This window comes from Argentina silus (genome assembly GCF_951799395.1).
Source record: "Argentina silus genome assembly, chromosome: 17".
In the NCBI taxonomy this organism is placed as follows: Eukaryota; Metazoa; Chordata; class Actinopteri; order Argentiniformes; family Argentinidae; genus Argentina; species Argentina silus.
In genome coordinates, this window is record NC_139671.1 from 3,079,467 (window position 1) to 3,099,092 (window position 19,626).

At 44.3% G+C, this 19,626-nt stretch overlaps 1 protein-coding gene across 2 annotated transcripts in view; it reads left to right on the top strand.

Moving 5' to 3' along the window:
• ppp1r13bb (protein phosphatase 1, regulatory subunit 13Bb) overlaps positions 1 to 19,626 on the top strand; it is a 45,706-nt gene that overhangs the window by 3,407 nt on the left and 22,673 nt on the right. For both annotated transcript variants that reach the window (XM_083688964.1, XM_083688965.1), the window contains exon 3: positions 14,774 to 14,921. In XM_083688964.1, coding sequence (XP_083545090.1) covers positions 14,774 to 14,921 — 148 coding nt within the window. The remainder of the gene's footprint in view (positions 1 to 14,773; positions 14,922 to 19,626) is intronic.

The following is a 19,626-nucleotide window of genomic DNA, read 5'->3' on the forward strand; positions in this document are numbered from 1 at the left end:
AGGATGTTTTCACCCAGCTTAATATATGCATGTCGATTCAACCGTCTAATGGCCTGAGGGTAATTCCGAAACCTGTTGGTCCGGGACTTGGTGCTTCAGTACCGTCTGCTTGATGGAAGCAGGGAGAACAAGTTGTGACTGGGATGGCTGTTGTCCTTGATGATCTTCCTGACCCTTCCTCTTGCATCTCAGAGTAGATGGTGTGGACGGCTGGGAGCTCACAGCCCGTGATGGACTGGGCTGTTTTCACCATTCTCTGCACGGTTGCGTGCAGTGCAGCTGCCATACCAGGCGGTGATGCAGCCGAACAGGATGCTCTCAATGGTGCACCTGTAAATGTGTGTCAGGATCTGGGGGGGACATGGCGAATTTCCTCAGCCTCCTGAGAAAAAACCCGACGCTGGCGTGCCGACTTGATCACACTGTGTGGGTGTGGTGTGACCTTGTTAGATCCTTAGTGAGGAATCTGAAGCCTGATGTGACATTCATGATCTGTCGGCTACACATTCTCATTCAGCTCGTGTGTGTACACATGCTTGAGCTCTGCTTACGTCAAGCTCAAGTCGTTTCCCATTAACAAGCAAAAGCGTGACGATTTATCTAGCCACTAGAGAGAGAAAAATTGTATGATTGTACTACTGTCCACATGAAGGTATACATGAAAAAAAAAAGACTTTGTGATGTGATCCAACCTGTGGACGAGCTTGCATTGCGGACAAATGTAAATGCAATCCGGACACAGAGGTCGTTAACCACATTCTGTTCAACTTGGTTTCAATTAGACATGTGACCGCGGGACGAGAGAAGGAACATTTAAACAAACTAAGATCACAATGCAGCCGCGGACGTCAGGTAAACGGCACATTTTATTGTAAGGTGTAAGGTGTTTATATAGGTGTATCTGTGAGTGGAGCAGGTCCTTATCAGATCACACGTATCAGACACAGTACCCATGTTAATGCAAGGTGGGAATGGGAAGCAAAATAACGAGAATACTGAGAAACTGTTACCAGAAACAAACACTAGTTAATCTGAAAAGAAAACCATGTAGAAAAAAACATGCGGAAGAAATCCTGATGGGGAGAATGGGAATTTTCAGCTGGAAGTGGAAGTAAGATCCCAGAGTATGTTTTGACAACACGACTTCGCCTCTGTGTTGGTAAATGATGCTACCTGTCACATCCACCCTGAAGCTAACTAACATACAACGTGATAACAGCGGATGTCAGATTTGAAATGAGCCAAAGTAAGACAGTGGTCCCGGCCCACTCACAAACCACCAGCGTTGATTTGATGATATGATTCTATGACCTGGTGGACGTGTCCCACACCTGTGTTCTGTGACACTCTCGACATTTGAGTGATACAGAGACCTGCACGGCTGGCTCATCGTAGAAGTAAGCCATGACCTAGATTGTTGTCTCATGCTGGGAACAAGTGGTGGATTGTGGGAAATTGTGTCAGCAGCCCACAAACAATCTGCCTAGACAGCGAGAGGAACACACACAGAGGGTTGGAACCCCCACCCTGCTCTCCAACTATCACGTTGGTGTTAGCTATTGCTTACCATTGATCTATAAATACTAATGCTTACCCTGTTCAGCCATAGCTGATGTCCCATAGCATTCCAGTTAGCCAGCCTAGGTGTAGCCTGGCTAATAAGCCATATTATTTAGCAATTCTTAGCGAGCTACATGGCTAATTAGTCAGGGGGGAAGAGGATAAAGAGAGGGAGCGTTTTGTGTGTTATGTTTGTATTAGTTTCATGTGCGCTTTTAGAGATTGGAGAGAGTGTCTTGTCCTTTTGTGTGTTTACAAATGCAGATGAGAAAGTTGTGGGGGAAGGTGAACATCTTCACCTCTTGTTTACGTTCAAGGAAGAGTTTCTGTCATGCATTGTTGAGTTAAGTCAGAATAGGCCGGATTTGATTATTGACCTTCATAGAGTCCATGTCTCATCGTCAGTTCATCACTCACTATCCTCTCCAGTGGTCTCACACACACACACACACCTGCATAACTGGATAACATGCATAACATCTCCCTGCCAGGTGCCTCTGAGGTAGGACTATCTACACACACGCACACCCTGTAGGCAAGGGAGGACAAATCACTCATCACAAACTAGTATTTCACCCTTCCATTATTATACACTGAGTGGGAAGAGAACGGAATAGTAGGCTTGTGTTATTTGCTGTGGAATTTGGGTAGGTGCTTCTTTGAATGTTGGAAGCATTGAACTTATGAATTGAGGGATTTGCTCCCTTTTCTTCTCTTTTTATGTACAAACAAAAGAAAAGTTGTTCCGAGGGTGTGGTCATTTCTATGTTGTTCTGGAGCTGAATATGAGCTCTGAGGAAACAAGAGTGTGAGCTTAGAGCTGTTATTTGCGTGGTCCTCCTCAAACCCTAACCCAAGAAGTCTTCTCTCGGCTTGCCCTGGCAAAGTTGGTGTCGCAAGCCAACCCTTGCGTAGCTCCCGGTAGCTTCCCGCTTAGCGTATCTGACAGAGTTGATTGAGTGAACAATTAGCATACTACTGCTTGGGCTTGCTTTTGTAGCTAATCTCTTTAATATCTCTGAGCTTGATTCATTTATGTAAAAGTTGTGGCTCAATAGACCCATTTAAAAATCTGGTCCATTTTGAAAAGGAAGTTAAGGAACCCTAACCTTTAAGATTAAATAGCTAAATGACATGCAATATTCATTATTTTACTCAAAGAAGCCTTGGGAAGACGATCATTTGGATTCCCTGTCAATGGTGTAAGTCTGAGTGTCTATGTTTGTCTGTGAGTGTTGTATCGGGTGTGGTATTTGATTGCAGGGTGTCAGGCGATGGTATTGTTTTTAATTAAGCCTGATTGATTGGGTCATGCCCCTTCTCCCACCTCTCTGCTAAGTGACACTGTCTGTAGCATAGGACTATCTAATATGTAGCATGTAAGAACATCTAGTAATATCAAATTGTGGCAATATCTGTAGTTGGATCACAACATTCAATTGTAATTTTTTTGCAGACCGGTTTGAAAAAACCCTGAAAGCATGAGCATTGGTACTTAAGTAGCTAGATTTTGGAACAATACAAACAGCTATTTCATAGCTTGTTGGTCTGATTAAACATGATCAGTGTGGGTCTTCAAACTTTATATGGAAATATTATAAGGGATGGCTGACTTTGGAGAAGTGTGAAATGCTTGATTCTTATTTACAGTTACACATTCTCCAGCCCGGTATTATTGGTGGTTTGTAGTATTTTCTATATGGAGACCCATGTTTGGACCTTTGCCATTTTAGAAACTTTGATGACTGGACCTTCATAGATTGTTCTTATTACCCCTGCCAAAGCAGTATAGCAGTGCACATAGCACACGTCAAAGAAAGTGTAGTTTGAAGTAGTGAACAGGACACAATGGTATTCCGGAGAGGGCAGTTGAGTTAAAGCGAGGGGGCGGGCAGTCTTGAGTTCCTCTTCATCAGTGTTCTCCGCTGGGAGTGACTCCACCGCCGGCCCGTAGCGCCACTGAGCCATCAGTGTCACACAGCCACTGGACCGGAGAGCAGCCTTTCCTCTCTTCTCACGTGACCCCACCAGCCAATGAGGCCCGGGCGGCAGGAATGGCTGCGCTGGCTAATGCGCTGTTGTTGGGGCGAACTCTGAGGCGGATCGTCAAACGCCATCTATATCACACAGCCGTGGTGGAGCAGGGCAAGGGGGGGGGTTAGGGTTAGGGTGTTCTTTTTCCTTTTGCTTGGTTTTGAAGAATGGCAGAACAGGATAATTCAAGCTAAGCCATTGTGTCAGAGGTGACAGCGATGTAGTTGGAGTTGTTGCTCTTCAGTGCCCTTGTGACCTGTTCACCCGTGCTAACCTGTAAGGCTGAGGCTGTAGATGTACTGTATGAATGAGTTCAATATTGTGTGATTGTAGATCCTTTTTTTAAATAATTTATATTAAAGTAGAGATTCTCAGCTTCAATTCAGTGTTTTTCTTTTTTCAGATTGGTTTCACCATTTAGAAATGCATAGTCCCCCTTTTTCAGGGAACCGGAAGTATTGGAAAATTGGCTCGACACGTGTTTCAGGTTAGTCAGGTGTGTTCTGTCACATAATTTGTGCAGGCATAAGAGAGCTGTCAATGTCTAGTATTGATTATAGGCTTTGCATTTGCTTTTAGAAACCATTATGAGGCTGAAATATCAGAAAGAAATCTATCAGAAACAAAGCTAAAACCTTAGACTTGCCAAAATCAACAGTTTGTAACATCATAAAAAATAAAAAAACACTGGTGACCTCAGCAATAGCAAATGGCCTGGTAGGCCAAGGAAGAGTTCTCCAGTGGATGACTGAATGCTCACCGTAGTTAAGAATATCCCCAAAACAAATGTCCCACAGATAAGGAACACTCTCCAGGAGGTAGGCGTGACTGTGTCAGAGACTACCATGCACAGAATACGTCACCAGCAGAACTACAGAGACTTCACTGCAAGTTACAGTTTGCTAAAAGCCTGCAGAGGTCTGGAAAACGTTCTTGTGGACAGATGAGACGGATATTACCTTGTACCAGAGTGATTGCAAGAGGAAAATTGCCCAAGATTTACAGCATACCACCTCATCTGTGAAACATGGTGGGGATGTTTGGCATGATTTATTAACATTTAATAATAGTGTTGCACAATTTTTGTAACACAATATAACCTTATATAATTTCAGTACCAGCATGACTAGCCGTGTCACCCCTGGTCTGCTCAGATCCATTTAGTGACTGCTTGACTAAACAAATCTCAGTTCATAGAGAGCAAAACTAGTAAACTGTGGACTTAACAGGGTCAGTCCTAATGATCTCATACATGATGCATTTGATGTTCTATATGTAGTTATTTCAATCAGTAAGTCATACATTAATGAATGAATGAATTATTCATATAACATAAGTCTTTATTGACTGTTTCAGAGATATCTTCGAAATAATCAAATATTAAATACCGAGTTTCTCACTAAGAACTGTCTCCTGTCAGAGTTGACCCAGAAAGGATGAAAGTTAGTCAGCTGTTGAATTATTTAAAACTCCCAATACCTGTAGGTCTCTCTTTCTCTTCTTTGTTCATTTCATAGTCATTGTTCTTGCCTAAATGCACTCCTCTAAATTGTCATCTTTGATAACGAAGAGCTTTTCAAATGCTAATGCATGGCAGCCTGTCATGAGAGCTTTGAATCAAAGGGACAGCCCTTCACTGTGAGCAGTCTTCCCTATGGGACCCTTACTCTTCAGACACTGCTGAGCCTGTGCCCAGTTGTTTGGCCCTACTTCTTAAGAGGTAGTACAGTATGAAAGGAAGAATAATAGTAAAATCGCACCTACAAATTAAGGAAATGAGCCTATGAAATGAACTACAATGTAGCTGAAATTAGTGTAACCTTGATTTGGTCTTTTCTTACTCTTTGTGCCATATATGGAGCACTTAAAGGACTCAATCTGTCTGAAAAGTGCTATTATGAAGAGATTTAATAATAATGCATAGTCTATTCAAGCATAATTTCTAAATGAAATCATTTCATTTCATCATTTCATCATTTCATTTATTTCCTTCTGAGTACTTAGGTCCTCTGTGTAGGCTTAAATGGCAGATAAAATCTTTGTGGATTGTACCGGTGTAAACGCTTGCCCCATTAGTGCTTTCTACTTGAAATTAGACTTTCAGCGCCTTTATACAATAGAGCACAGAAAAGGGCTCGGCTGGATGCACTTAGCTAGCTTTTAGGAAACTGAGTTGAGTGCCGAGCCAAAGGGTCTTGGATCTATTTTAATCACATCTGCCAAGACTCTCACCTTGATTTGCATTTTCAAGCACGTTGACCTTATTTGGAGGTTAATATATGCAAGGTCTAATCGATAGCAAAATGCTTTATTTCATGTCCATCAGGCTGTAAAAGCGCACAATGTTGAGACATTGTTGTAAGAAGGTATGTTTTTGTGTTTCATTTGTTAATACTTTTTTTTAATTCCCATTAACTTTTTACTTTTTTGTTTTCTTTTAACTGATCTTCAGTGATGGTGCCTTGAAAAAGAGGGATCCTAAATGAATGTCAATTTCTGACTTTAATGCAACACAACCTAAAAACTGTGCAGGGGGGTGAATTATTTTTCAAGGCACTGTCTGCTGCTGTTGTTGGTTTTCGAAAGGTAGTGTGTCAAATCCCCTCCATTGGAGACACTATTTGAAGCTCAAACTGATCTAGGACAAGCATACATTTTTCATGACAAACCCTTTGCCCTGCCTTTAAGATGTGCAGAGGACTTGCAGAGGTCACACGGCCCCTGATGAGGCCACTTCCTGCCCTGACACGAGGCTCACTGCCCTGCACCAAACCACTATCCATGGCTGGCCAGACTTATTCAGGAACGTTCGGCTATAAGCTTCGTCTCTCAGACCAAATCCCTGATGTCTTTTGACATGTAGTACTTTCCTACCAACGTTCTTGGTGCTGACTTTTTTTGTATTATGAAAACTATTTTTTAAATTTGTATCTGATCTTGGAAATTGATTTGTCAAATTACCATCAAGGATGCTGAGAGGAGTAACCCTAACCTTTTTCTAGCCTATTCTTTATACATTCCTGTATATTATTAGTATTGGAAGATTGAAAGAATTTCTGTAAAAGAAGGAAAGAATCATTTGCAATGATGGGATGATGCAGTGATGCTTAAAGCTGACTCTGTCCACAAATGTACAAACAAACAAACCCTGTCTGTGCTGCAGGATACCATCAGTATTTCTGTCATCTCGCCGCCATTTGGCATCTTGCAGTTGCCTATCTTCCAGATGCACAACTGATGACACAGTAAGTTTCCAGAACACTTATGAGTCCGCAATCAGAGTTTAACAGGTTCGTCTGACTGTTTTGTCTGACTGTTTACAGTAGGTCAGAGTTTAACAGGTTCCTCTGACTGTTTTGTCTGACTGTTTCCAGTAGGTCAGAGTTTAACAGGTTCATCTGACTGTTTCCAGTAGGTCAGAGTTTAACAGGTTTGTCTGACTGTTTCCAGTAGGTCTGAGTTTAACAGGTTCGTCTGACTGTTTACAGGAGACTACCATTGCACTAGGAACCTTTTTAAGTCCTGGCCTAGTGTAGTAACAGAATGAACTAAACCTGTTCTAGACCTGCTGAAGGACTTCCTGGGTTGTTTTGGCACACACCCAACTAAATATTGGGGTCTATATTTAAGTAATAAACGGATGAGTGATGTTGAAGCAACCAAGATCCAAAGCTGCATACGGTATTACATAAAAGGTTTGCTAAGACATTTTATGGGGCCATTAATAATTTCTAACGCCTGGAAAAGTTGGCAGAAGAAAAGAAAATGGCTTTTTGGAAAATATTTCCATTAAATTGGAAATGTATCTTGAGCTAGATGATACTCTGAAGAAGACTTTTTCACTGGGATATTTCAAGGGCTAGCCTATCACTTCAAACACTGCTGTAATGTCCCAGATGAAGAGATTAAGTAAGACGAGGCTATTTCCCGACACTGATGCGATTGGAGCCTGTCTCTGTGTAGAAGGGCTTTTCCCAACTAATGTCAGTTAGCTGAATATGTTGCGGTGTGATCCTGCATTTTAACAAATGCTATTGCAAATGGTGAGAAATTATCACGCAAAAATCTAACTTTTGACCCAATTCCCACAAGAAAACCATATCTACAATCTTACCCCATTCATTTGAGAGAGAGAGAGAGTGTTGTCTTTGGCCAAAACAAGGCCACAGTTTCAACAGGAGGGGGGGTCCATATAATTGATTCTATTTATTCATACAACCCACCGATCCGGAAAATGTATTGTCGATGAGGATTTTTTTTCAGTTAATTAATTCGACTTCCAATTCACAAAATTGACTTCTTTAGAATGAATAGGTTTTCAACCCTGAGGCTGACATACTCCTTGCTCTAGAAATCGTTTTCATAGGCCTACACACAAGGTTGACCAAATTAAAACACAATGATAATACGGTAGCTGCATGACAAAATATATTCGAGGGTGGATATTTTACCGGTTCAGTCCAGTGCTATCAGCCCAACCATGAATGGCCTTCGAAACCTTTTTGTTTTTTCTTTTGTCTTTGTGGGTCCTACACACACACACACACACACACACTAGAGATATGACGTGATTGGAGTGGTCAGAAGTGATGACTATGTGAATCACTCGGCTAGGGAGCAGTCATTGCACACAGTCCCTTCCTCCCTTTCTTTATTTCCCTCTCCGTCCGCTGCCTGTGTAGCATGATGTTTGCCTTTCTTTCTTTCTCTCTCACTGCCCTTTGCAGAGTCATCATTTCCCCACTTCTTCGCAAACAGGATTGCCTTCTTGAACCAGCGGGGAGAACGATCCAAGTCCCACTCCTAGTCACCGTTTCAAGGTTGAATGCTCTGACGGGGTTGGCCCCGCTAGCTGTCCGTCACCGCCTCTGCCTCAGCCCGCCCACTCTCATTAGTAGTGTGTCATAGCTACTACTGTCACTAGCGCGCCCCCGGGGATCCTCGTTCAGGAGGGGGGCTCGCTGACGCACCTCTCCCTTTTTCTCAGTGTTTCTCTCTCTCTCTCTCTCCTCTCTTTACTCCGTCCCTCCCTGGGTGCTCGCACAGCAAGTCTCCCTCCGTCCGCAGGGCTCTGTCTGCTGCTGCGTTGCCCCAGCACTGTGCTTAGTGTGCCGGTGCGTTCTTGTGAATCTCACCGGTGGTGGCGGGGGGCACTGAGACTTTAGGCGCGGGCTACAATGAAGAAGTTTGTGACCATAGTGCTCCGTGGCCTTGTCAGCCTGTCGAAGGACCGTACCGCCCGGGCGAAGGAGCGCCACCGACTGCCGAAGAAGGAGGGCAGGAGGAGACGGACAGTGGTCAAAGGGGCAAAGCCAATGGGCAGGGGCCAGTTTGGGAGAGGGACCAGAGGGACCAGTATTCCTCTCGAGGTGAGATCACTCACTGGCTCCAGTTTTGATTCAGGGCTGCACTCTGATACCGTCCAAGATTCCTATTGTATGTAGTCTTGTTTGGTTTTTTAGTATTGATATGTGAAGATGACCCTTATTGTTTTATGTTTCATTATCTTTTCTTTTTCGTCTCTGTCAGGCAGCGATGCTCAGTTATGAGCACCCATAAGGTCCCTGTGTTTTGGAGGATGGTTTTTTACTATTTTGCATGTCTAGGAACACAAACAATGACAGGTGCCAGATCACTGGTACCTCAGGAACCTCGTACTTGGTGGATCTAGAGAGGAGGGCTACTGAGCTCAGCGGTTGAGCGATTGCACTAATTGGTAACACTTAGCTCCGTTCTGCATGGGTGAGAACTCTCATCGCAGAATTAGTACGACTATTTCAAAAGACTACGCAGACTAACTAGCCATGTAGCTCACTAGCAATGGCTAAATATGATGACTTATTCGCCAGGCTAGACAACAAAGGCGTTGCGTAATAGCCCCATGACATGAAATGACTTCATGACAGATTGTGCTGTCAGACTGTGCTGTTTTATAGACGATATGTTTTCATACAAACATTTTTGTTTGAGCAAGTTGTTTGTTGGAGGGATGCATTTCCTTTGCCTGGTCCTAGATTTGTTGTGCCTCAACTAATCCATCTGTCGTATTTATGCCAAACATGACAGTGATTTCAGAGAAGTTGAAAAAAAAAGCAACAGATCTAGAACCAGCACTGCATGTCTTGAAAAGATGTGGTGGATTTGATAGCCAGGGTCAAAGTAGTACAGTATCATTTTGCAACACTATAGTCACCAATAAGCTTTCTTGTCCATGTGTTGACACCGCTGGTCTCTCTGTGTATGATATAATCTGGCACAGAATGAGTTGGTCAGTAGCCTTGATATGGCTAGCCTCCTTTATGTTTGTGACTAGCAGCAATGGACACCGTAATGGGCATAGGGTTAGGACACTTTTTTTAAATTGATGCCACCCATATCAGGGCTAGGTTTTAAGCAGTATACTCCAGCCCTGTCCAGAGATTAACCCTAACCTCTACTCCGTAGACACTAAATGTATGTCTGAAAAGATTACACGGGTATAAGCAAGATGGCTTTAATTCCACTTAAACCAATTAAACCTATCCATTTCTGTTAGATCTACATAAGTGTCTAGGGTGAAGGGGCCATTGAGTCTGGTCCCAACCATTTACAGAAGATGATTCACCACAAACCAACCTTTGACCAGGGCGTTTTTAGTAAGGTTTAAGCATCCGGGCTTTTGCCAAGATCATCAGTTACGTGCATTTACCATCCTGGCTCAATAGGCTTTGTTTCATTGCACTTAATAGAATTGCTTGGGATTATGATTTAATCTGATATATTGATGCGGAGGGAGGTGGATCTGCAGGGAGAGAAACTGACTTAAGGAGAAGCTCTTGAGTTTGCCTGTGTCCTGTGTCGTCAGTGGTAATCTTCATTCATCACGGTTGTTCTGATTCATCTCATCAGAAGAAGACTACTAACGCTACCGCTTTTCCGGCACCCGGACTGATGCATTATGTATTTGTACCTGGAAAATGGGCATCATTTAAAATTTTCCATTGTGATTGGCCAAGGCCTACTCTGTTAGGATTGAGATGACAGGAAGAGCCCTCTTGGGAGTCAGATCTGTTGACACCAGACTGGTGTTGGTCACTGATGTCATGTCCTGCTGTGAATGATCAGGTTTTCCAGCACCCCCGCTGTGAGAATGTAGGCTAACAATTTCTCTCTTAACCCCTGCTGCTCTCTTGATTGACTCTAGCACCCAGTACTCAGCATTTTTTTGTGCCGGTGTCCTCCTCTCAAATAAATGTTATCGTTGTATCAGCTATGGCAGAATCATTGGTGCAAAAATTCATAATCATAATTTGGATGACGGAGCTAGGCGTGGAAAGGAAAATGTGGTCTTCTACATTTTTAATCAGCAGTTTGCTGCGGTCCGAGCCACGACATCTTTTGTTGACCGTTGAAACCCATGCTGAGTTGTACAATATGAACAATGTCAAAATGGTTTCTTCAGCTTTCTTAATTAAGAGTTTTGAGAACGTTATGATGTTGGTTTTGGGTTCCTAGCCTCGATAGCGTGGTTCTAAGAATTGCAAAGAGCCTGGGGGTAGTTCAGTGGAGTGAGAGACACGGTTTTTCCTGGCTCAAAAAAGGGCTTAGGTGAAGGGGGTGGAGCCGTGTCTGCTAGATTTTACATCCCTGCTATAGAATTACTAATATAATCACTGAATTGTAACCTATTCCTGCCTTACTGCATACAACAAAATAAATTAAAAAAAAGTAGTTGGCTGGCCTATGCTTCCCAGCTAGTTGGTTAAAGAAAAATAAATCATTTATTATACATGTTTATCCATACAACCATTCATATTCCAACCCTGATTCTCACCCCTATCCCTCATTTGGGAGCCTCAGACTGCAGTTTGTCTGCTACCTTTCTCTGGCTCTGTCCCTCCTTCAGAGCCTGTGTTTTTTCCTGCTGCTTAGCCCTAAATTGTTGCTGACTACAGTGATTTTAACGGTGCCAAATTCAAAATCACTTTAATTGCATTTAACATATGTTAAAAAAAATACATAAAACTCGTAAATTGATATTATTAAATTTGGTGGTTGTGTGTACTTTGAACGCTACTGTTTTACCTTGTTTGTCTGGCTCTTATCAGTCTGGCTCTTTTGCTAAATGATCAATCTATTAAAAAAACAAATATATACACTAATGTTATATACACCTCCAACTGTGTCAACCTAACCTTTCGATTTATAGTGTTCAAATTATCTACTGCAACTCACAAGGTATCCCCTCAATACTCACCACCTCCCTCAATACACACTGCAGTTATCTTACAGTTTGCTACAGCATTTCTTCTCCTGTTCTTTCTAATACTACCCTGCAGATACACTCCCACCTACGTACTGATGTATTGCATGAAAATGCGTCTAAGGGCGTAAATAGCAAGAGTTTCTTTTTTTATATATATATATATATAGTTTTTTGCACAATTCTATGCATTTTCCTTAGGCAGCCCAACATTTTTTAAGGCAGGCCGCCCAAAGATTCTCTATGCAGGAAAAACCCTGAGAGACTAGAATCTTCAATCTGTAATTAACTACTAACTAACCCACAGTAAATACACTTTCTATACTTAAGCTGTTGAAGAAATAGAAAGTGGGAGATGCAGGAACAACAGTGAAAAGGTATGATGCATTTTGCCACAGGTGGGCCTCTGGGGATAGGTCTTGGCGCAGAGGCTTCTGGCCACTATGAGTGAAAGGGGGGCGCTGTTCTCCTTTTGCAGCTGCTGCACAAGATGCATTTTTTACATAGTGAGAAACCTTTGAGATGTCTTCAAGTGAAGTAAGCACAATGAAAAGTAATCTGATGGTGACTATTTAAACCCAATGGAATGTTGATTGGTATTAAAAGTGTGCAGTATCAAACAACTGTATTAATGTTTATAAAGTTGAGCCATACTACACACTGTTGAATTGTTTTTCTAAACATTGTGAAGTTGCTTTAGTCTTCTTGGTCTTCTTAGTCCAACATCGTAAGAGCAGAGAGGTTCAGTGAAGCGAGGGAGTTTTCACCCGAGGCCTATTAAGTACATTTAACCTTAAGTTACCTCATTAAGTCAACAGTAAACATTATTTCTGTACTTAAGTTATTGAAGAAAGAGAAAGTGAGAGATTGCTGAAGAAAGCCCACTAATAAGAACGACATAACTATAGCTGTCTTGCTAGTTATTTCTAGATTAGATTGAACGGTGGTATCCTATCTAGTTAGTCTGTTTGTAAAACACAGAGCTAGCTAGCTGGAGACATAAGAAACTTGCTAACCAGCAAGATGGCTAGCTAGCAATTTCTTTTCTTCGCTATGTATTTTTGATGTATAAGCTATCTTCCCAATGGCTGTTTGCCATCTTCCCAATGGCTGTGAATGCATTTGTAGGCAACATAAGGTATTGAATTTACAAGTGTAATTTTGACAACATTTGCGAGAGTCACCATATAAAAAGGTATGTGAAAGAAAGTGAGTCTTATTATGGAAGTAAAGTTTAAGATGGGTTGGATGAATGGTTGGTTGGTTGGTTGGATGGATGAATTGATGGTTAGATATGATGGAATATCTGTCTCATTGTGATCTTTTGGAAGTTTCTGCGTTTTTTCCCCCGAAAGGGTGAAAATGGTTTACCCCACTGTTCCATTACCCTAGTTAATGCATCACATGTCTGTTGACGGGGTACCTCATGAAAACAATGTCCCTGGTCCGGATCCCACCGTCACCCAGCAGCTCATGGAGGACTATTGAGATGCAGCTCCAGTCTCCACTCCCACTCCTCACCTTGCCCGACCCGGCCCGGCGCTGCAGCACTTAGCTCCCCTCCACTGCAGCGGATCCATCTCTCCTCCTGTCAGGCTGCCCAGCAGCCAGCGCCACCAGAACCGGCCCGCTCACACGTCAATCAGCCGCTGTCTGACAGCAGCCAGCTCCTCCCTGTCAGCACCGTTATTCGTCAGAACTCTCAGAGGGAGGTGGGGGCTGTGAGTGAGGAGACACCTTTTGTTTACCTTGCGTGTGCCCGGTACAATTTGTTAGGTTGTTACAGGGCTGTTACACCAGGCGCGTGAAACTGACAGGTGTGAAACAGGGTTGATGGGCTCCTTCTGTTGTCTGTGTTACCTGCTACATCGGCTGCGTTGGCAGCAACATCACGCAGCAACATTTTACACTTGGAGTCTATTTCAACAAATCCACACATGTGAGATGCACGTAAACCCAGAGTTAACCCATTTCTCAAGATAGTGGAAAATCACTTATCATATCTAGTAGGATACTCAGTCGAAATATGTTGTGTGTACAATGCATTAAGGTTATCTTTTGGAGAGTTTATGTTCATTGTTACTGTCTGTCTAAAGGGGAGCAGTTTGCCAGGATGGGGCTGGTTGTGGCTTGTATAAATGCCCTCAGCAGAAGCAGGGAGGGGTACAGCTGATGGCACATTGGGCATTAAGCCTTGTTGTGTTACCAAAATGTCAACTACCACAAAAGTGAAATCTCTCGACCACTAAGATGCTTTGTTTGTCTCCTGGCTTCGGCCAGTGCCTGTGGCCATCGGCTCGACCATCGCCAACTGGAGCCTTTGGCCACCGAAGCCAGGAGACAAACAAAGTATGTATGATGTGCGTATTGTATTGCGTAGAGGAGCACACGTAATCCTAAAGCCAACCGCCCATGAAGAGCATCAGACTCTGAAAGGCGCAGGGTGGCGTACTGTTTACCTTGCAGTTTACCTGTTGATGCCACGCCAAGAGTCAAATCCAATCAAGTCGGCTCGAAACGCACTTTTTGTTTTTAAGCATTGGCTCCATGGGAAAGACCATCAAACCCATGGTTTTCCATGCGTACACAAGCTGTGGCGTCACCTTTGCTAAGTTGGCAAACCTAATGCTAGGATATTGTTTTTTTAGCTAGCAAACTAACCTGATGCACTCTTTATCTTTACGTACTTCTCCTCCTAAATGTGCAACTTCCATAGTGTGGGAGGTATGCTGTAACACCCTCATAACAGAAAGATAAAAAAAGAAACAGAAAAAGGCATTATTCAAGACTGATATTATAGATTAGAAATAACTCGACCTGAAAACCCACCGGGCTCCTCACCCCACCCACCCACATCATGTGTGCCGCATACCCTCCACAGATGGACAGACACGTACACACAGCTCCTAACCCTGCCTCTCTCTCCCCCTCTTCCAGATGATCCTGACGGTGTACCTCAGCGATGGGGAGCAGGCGCTGACGGAGGTGCCCATCACCCCGGAGACGTCGTGCCGCGATGTGGTCGAGTTCTGTAAGGAGCCTGGCGAGAGCGGGTGCCACCTGGCCGAAATGTGGCGAGGCAACGGTAAATCAGAGGTTTTATATCTATATATTTTATATATAGATTTTAATATATATTTATTTATTTATTTATTACAGGTCTATGGTGCCTTGGAAAAGCACCCCCCCCCCAGGCACAATGTTCAAATGTGCTTGCTTGATGAGCCTGAAATTTAAAGGAATTAAATTTGTTTTCACACTCATCTACACAGCTCTCACGGGACAATTTAAAAGCGGAAAATAACATTTCGGAAACTGTGGCCAAATCGGCTCATCCGTGTTTGTTCAGGTCACAGAGGTGAGCAACTCTGATCCCCGAGGGTCACGTTCCTGCTGTGCTTCTCTGCAGAAACCCTGGGCTTGATGGATGAGCTTGATGGATGTTGGTAAAGACCGATTTTCTGTCAGTGGCATATCTGGGGAGCATTTACACACTTTTTTGAACGATTTGCTGTGCTTGGATTATGTGTATGAAGCATGTGGACCTGTGCCTGTGTTCTCTGCATTAAATCTCCCCCAGGATAAGCTTGTTTCCCCTCAGTAAATGAAGGATGACAGGCACTTACTCTCAATTTGTGGCAGTTTTAAAGAGATGCTACATGATTTGTCGCCAAATCTTTACAGCATATTTTGTCTTTGGTTGATGATATAATGTTAATTGATTTCTTATGTCATTAGATGACGACAGTCCTTTACGACAGTTTAATGCTTTCGCAAAATAAGCTTTCGCTCATGGTAGTAGGGAGATGTGCCCCTCTGTCCAATCAGGTAAATTTTTGACAATTTCTTCTATTTCAGGAACCCGTTTTTGGCTTGAGCGCTCATTTTATAACTAGTGACCTAACAATATGACTAACAATATACACATCCTGTACCATCTCTTTAAAGCACCATGTCCAAACAGATGTCTGACCCATGCAAATGTTATGGTCTACAGGTTGTACATGTACAAATGTTGAATTTCTCTCTGGCAAATCATTAGAGAGAGAGAGAGAGACTAGCCAAACGGGATTGCGTAACTGGGTCTGATAAACACGCTGGCTGGATGCTATGCTTTCCTCAGGAGTGGTCCCCCTTAGCAAGACAGCGATGACGGACGCGTCAGCTGCACACGACAGAGTGTGGCCACCATCCACAACAGATAGATAGATAGATAGAAACTTTATTTATCCCTAGGGGAAATTCAGGTTCCAAGTAGCTTAAAGACATAGAGACATCACACATAACATACACATACAACATAAGCACGATTGTAAACAGGAAGTCTATATGAACGCTATAGACAGATAAGAATAAAGAATAATAAAATGTAGTGATGACGGAAGCGTCAGCTGCACCTGACAGAGTGTGGCCACCATCCACAACAGATGTAGGCTGGTGAACCCTGCTTCAGAGCAGGACAGAGTGCGGCCACCATCCACAACAGATGTAGGCTGGTGAACCCTGCTTCAGAGCAGGACAGAGTGCGGCCACCATCCACAACAGATGTAGGCTGGTGAACCCTGCTTCAGAGCAGGACAGAGTGTGGCCACCATCCACAACAGATGTAGGCTGGTGAACCCTGCTTCAGAGCAGGACAGAGTGCGGCCACCATCCACAACAGATGTAGGCTGGTGAACCCTGCTTCAGAGCAGGACAGAGTGTGGCCACCATCCACAACAGATGTAGGCTGGTGAACCCTGCTTCAGAGCAGGACAGAGTGTGGCCACCATCCACAACAGATGTAGGCTGGTGAACCCTGCTTCAGAGCAGGACAGAGTGTGGCCACCATCCACAACAGATGTAGGCTGGTGAACCCTGCTTCAGAGCAGGACAGAGTGTGGCCACCATCCACAACAGATGTAGGCTGGTGAACCCTGCTTCAGAGCAGGACAGAGTGCGGCCACCATCCACAACAGATGTAGGCTGGTGAACCCTGCTTCAGAGCAGGACAGAGTGTGGCCACCATCCACAACAGATGTAGGCTGGTGAACCCTGCTTCAGAGCAGGACAGAGTGTGGCCACCATCCACAACAGATGTAGGCTGGTGAACCCTGCTTCAGAGCAGGACAGAGTGCGGCCACCATCCACAACAGATGTAGGCTGGTGAACCCTGCTTCAGAACCCTGCTTCAGAACCCTGCTTCAGAACCCTGCCCCAGTCTCAATCAGAGACTCCTGCTGTTGTTGACTCCAGTTTGTAGAAGGAGAGAAGCGAGTGAGGGAAGCAGGCCAAGCTGCCTTTCTTCTTTCTGCATCATTACCTTGTGCGTTGCGTACATGCCGGTGCCTAATGGGAACGAATGGGGCCAGGAGTCAGCTTGAGTTGGGCCTGGAGGAGAGGAGCTCGCTTATTGGTTTTTAAAGCTCCCTCTACATGCCAGTCTGTCGAGTGGAGAGACGCTGTTCTCCCCCCACTAGTACTGTTGTCAGACGAGATAGAGACGCTGTTCTCCCTCACTAGTACTGTTGTCAGACTAGATAGAGACGCTGTTCCCCCCACTAGTACTGTTGTCAGACGAGATAGAGACGCTGTTCTCCCCCCACTAGTACTGTTGTCAGACGAGATAGAGACGCTGTTCTCCCCCCACTAGTACTGTTGTCAGACGAGATAGAGACGCTGTTCTCCCCCCACTAGTACTGTTGTCAGACTAGATAGAGACGCTGTTCTCTCCCCACTAGTACTGTTGTCAGACTAGATAGAGACGCTGTTCCCCCCACTAGTACTGTTGTCAGACTAGATAGAGACGCTGTTCTCCCCACTAGTACTGTTGTCAGACGAGATAGAGACGCTGTTCTCCCCACTAGTACTGTTGTCAGACTAGATAGAGACGCTGTTCCCCCCACTAGTACTGTTGTCAGACTAGATAGAGAGGCTGTTCTCCCCACTAGTACTGTTGTCAGACGAGATAGAGACGCTGTTCTCCCCCCACTAGTACTGTTGTCAGACGAGATAGAGACGCTGTTCTCCCCCCACTAGTACTGTTGTCAGACGAGATAGAGACGCTGTTCTCCCCCCACTAGTACTGTTGTCAGACGAGATAGAGACGCTGTTCTCCCCCCACTAGTACTGTTGTCAGACGAGATAGAGACGCTGTTCTCCCTCACTAGTACTGTTGTCAGACTAGATAGAGACGCTGTTCTCCCCCCACTAGTACTGTTGTCAGACTAGATAGAGACGCTGTTCTCCCCCCACTAGTACTGTTGTCAGACTAGATAGAGACGCTGTTCTCCCCCCACTAGTACTGTTGTCAGACTAGATAGAGACGCTGTTCTCCCCACTAGTACTGTTGTCAGACGAGATAGAGACGCTGTTCTCCCCCCACTAGTACTGTTGTCAGACTAGATAGAGACGCTGTTCTCCCCCCACTAGTACTGTTGTCAGACTAGATAGAGACGCTGTTCTCCCCACTAGTACTGTTGTCAGACTAGATAGAGAGGCTGTTCTCCCCACTAGTACTGTTGTCAGACTAGATAGAGAGGCTGTTCTCCCCCCACTAGTACTGTTGTCAGACTAGATAGAGAGGCTGTTCTCCCCCCACTAGTACTGTTGTCAGACTAGATAGAGACGCTGTTCTCCCCCCACTAGTACTGTTGTCAGACTAGATAGAGAGGCTGTTCTCCCCACTAGTACTGTTGTCAGACGAGATAGAGACGCTGTTCTCCCCACTAGTACTGTTGTCAGACTAGATAGAGACGCTGTTCTCCCCACTAGTACTGTTGTCAGACGAGATAGAGACGCTGTTCTCCCCCCACTAGTACTGTTGTCAGACTAGATAGAGACGCTGTTCTCCCCCCACTAGTACTGTTGTCAGACGAGATAGAGACGCTGTTCTCCCCACTAGTACTGTTGTCAGACTAGATAGAGACGCTGTTCTCCCCACTAGTACTGTTGTCAGACGAGATAGAGACGCTGTTCTCCCCACTAGTACTGTTGTCAGACTAGATAGAGAGGCTGTTCTCCCCACTAGTACTGTTGTCAGACTAGATAGAGAGGCTGTTCTCCCCACTAGTACTGTTGTCAGACTAGATAGAGACGCTGTTCTCCCCACTAGTACTGTTGTCAGACTAGATAGAGAGGCTGTTCTCCCCACTAGTACTGTTGTCAGACGAGATAGAGACGCTGTTCTCCCCACTAGTACTGTTGTCAGACTAGATAGCACCGGGCTTTCCATAAGCGATGGGAAAGATGGAGGTAAATGGGTGTGCAAGTGCTTGTAAGCAATTTCTGCCATCTCTTGTTCTCTCTCTGTTACCGTCTTTCTTTTTTGCCAGTGGCTATTTCATATTTGCTGTCACTCTTTCACTGTCCCTCCTACCCACTCTCTGCTCTTCCTCTCTCTCCCTGTGTATGATTTAGACAGTTAGGAGACATGCTAATCAGGCCAACCATTTGGAACTGGCTTTCACAACATCCTGTGATGGTGACAAAATGCAATGTACTTGAATACTTGAGTATTACCCGCAAGACAAGACTTGGCAACAGTGACACAGTCGGACATTTGGTTTAGTATGAATTTGAGATTGATTATTGAATGTAGTAACTTGATACAAGGCAGGGACTCAATAAGGTGTGACAGCAACACCTTGGGGATAGACTGGGACAACATGATTAGTAGACTTCACGTCCAATTGCCTACAACTGCGGTCAGTGACCATTTACATAATCCAGGAAGTGTTCAAAGAAAGAGCAGAATCAGATGGACGAAAGACAAGTCAGACAACCGAGGAACATCTAGCCTCATCAAAAAC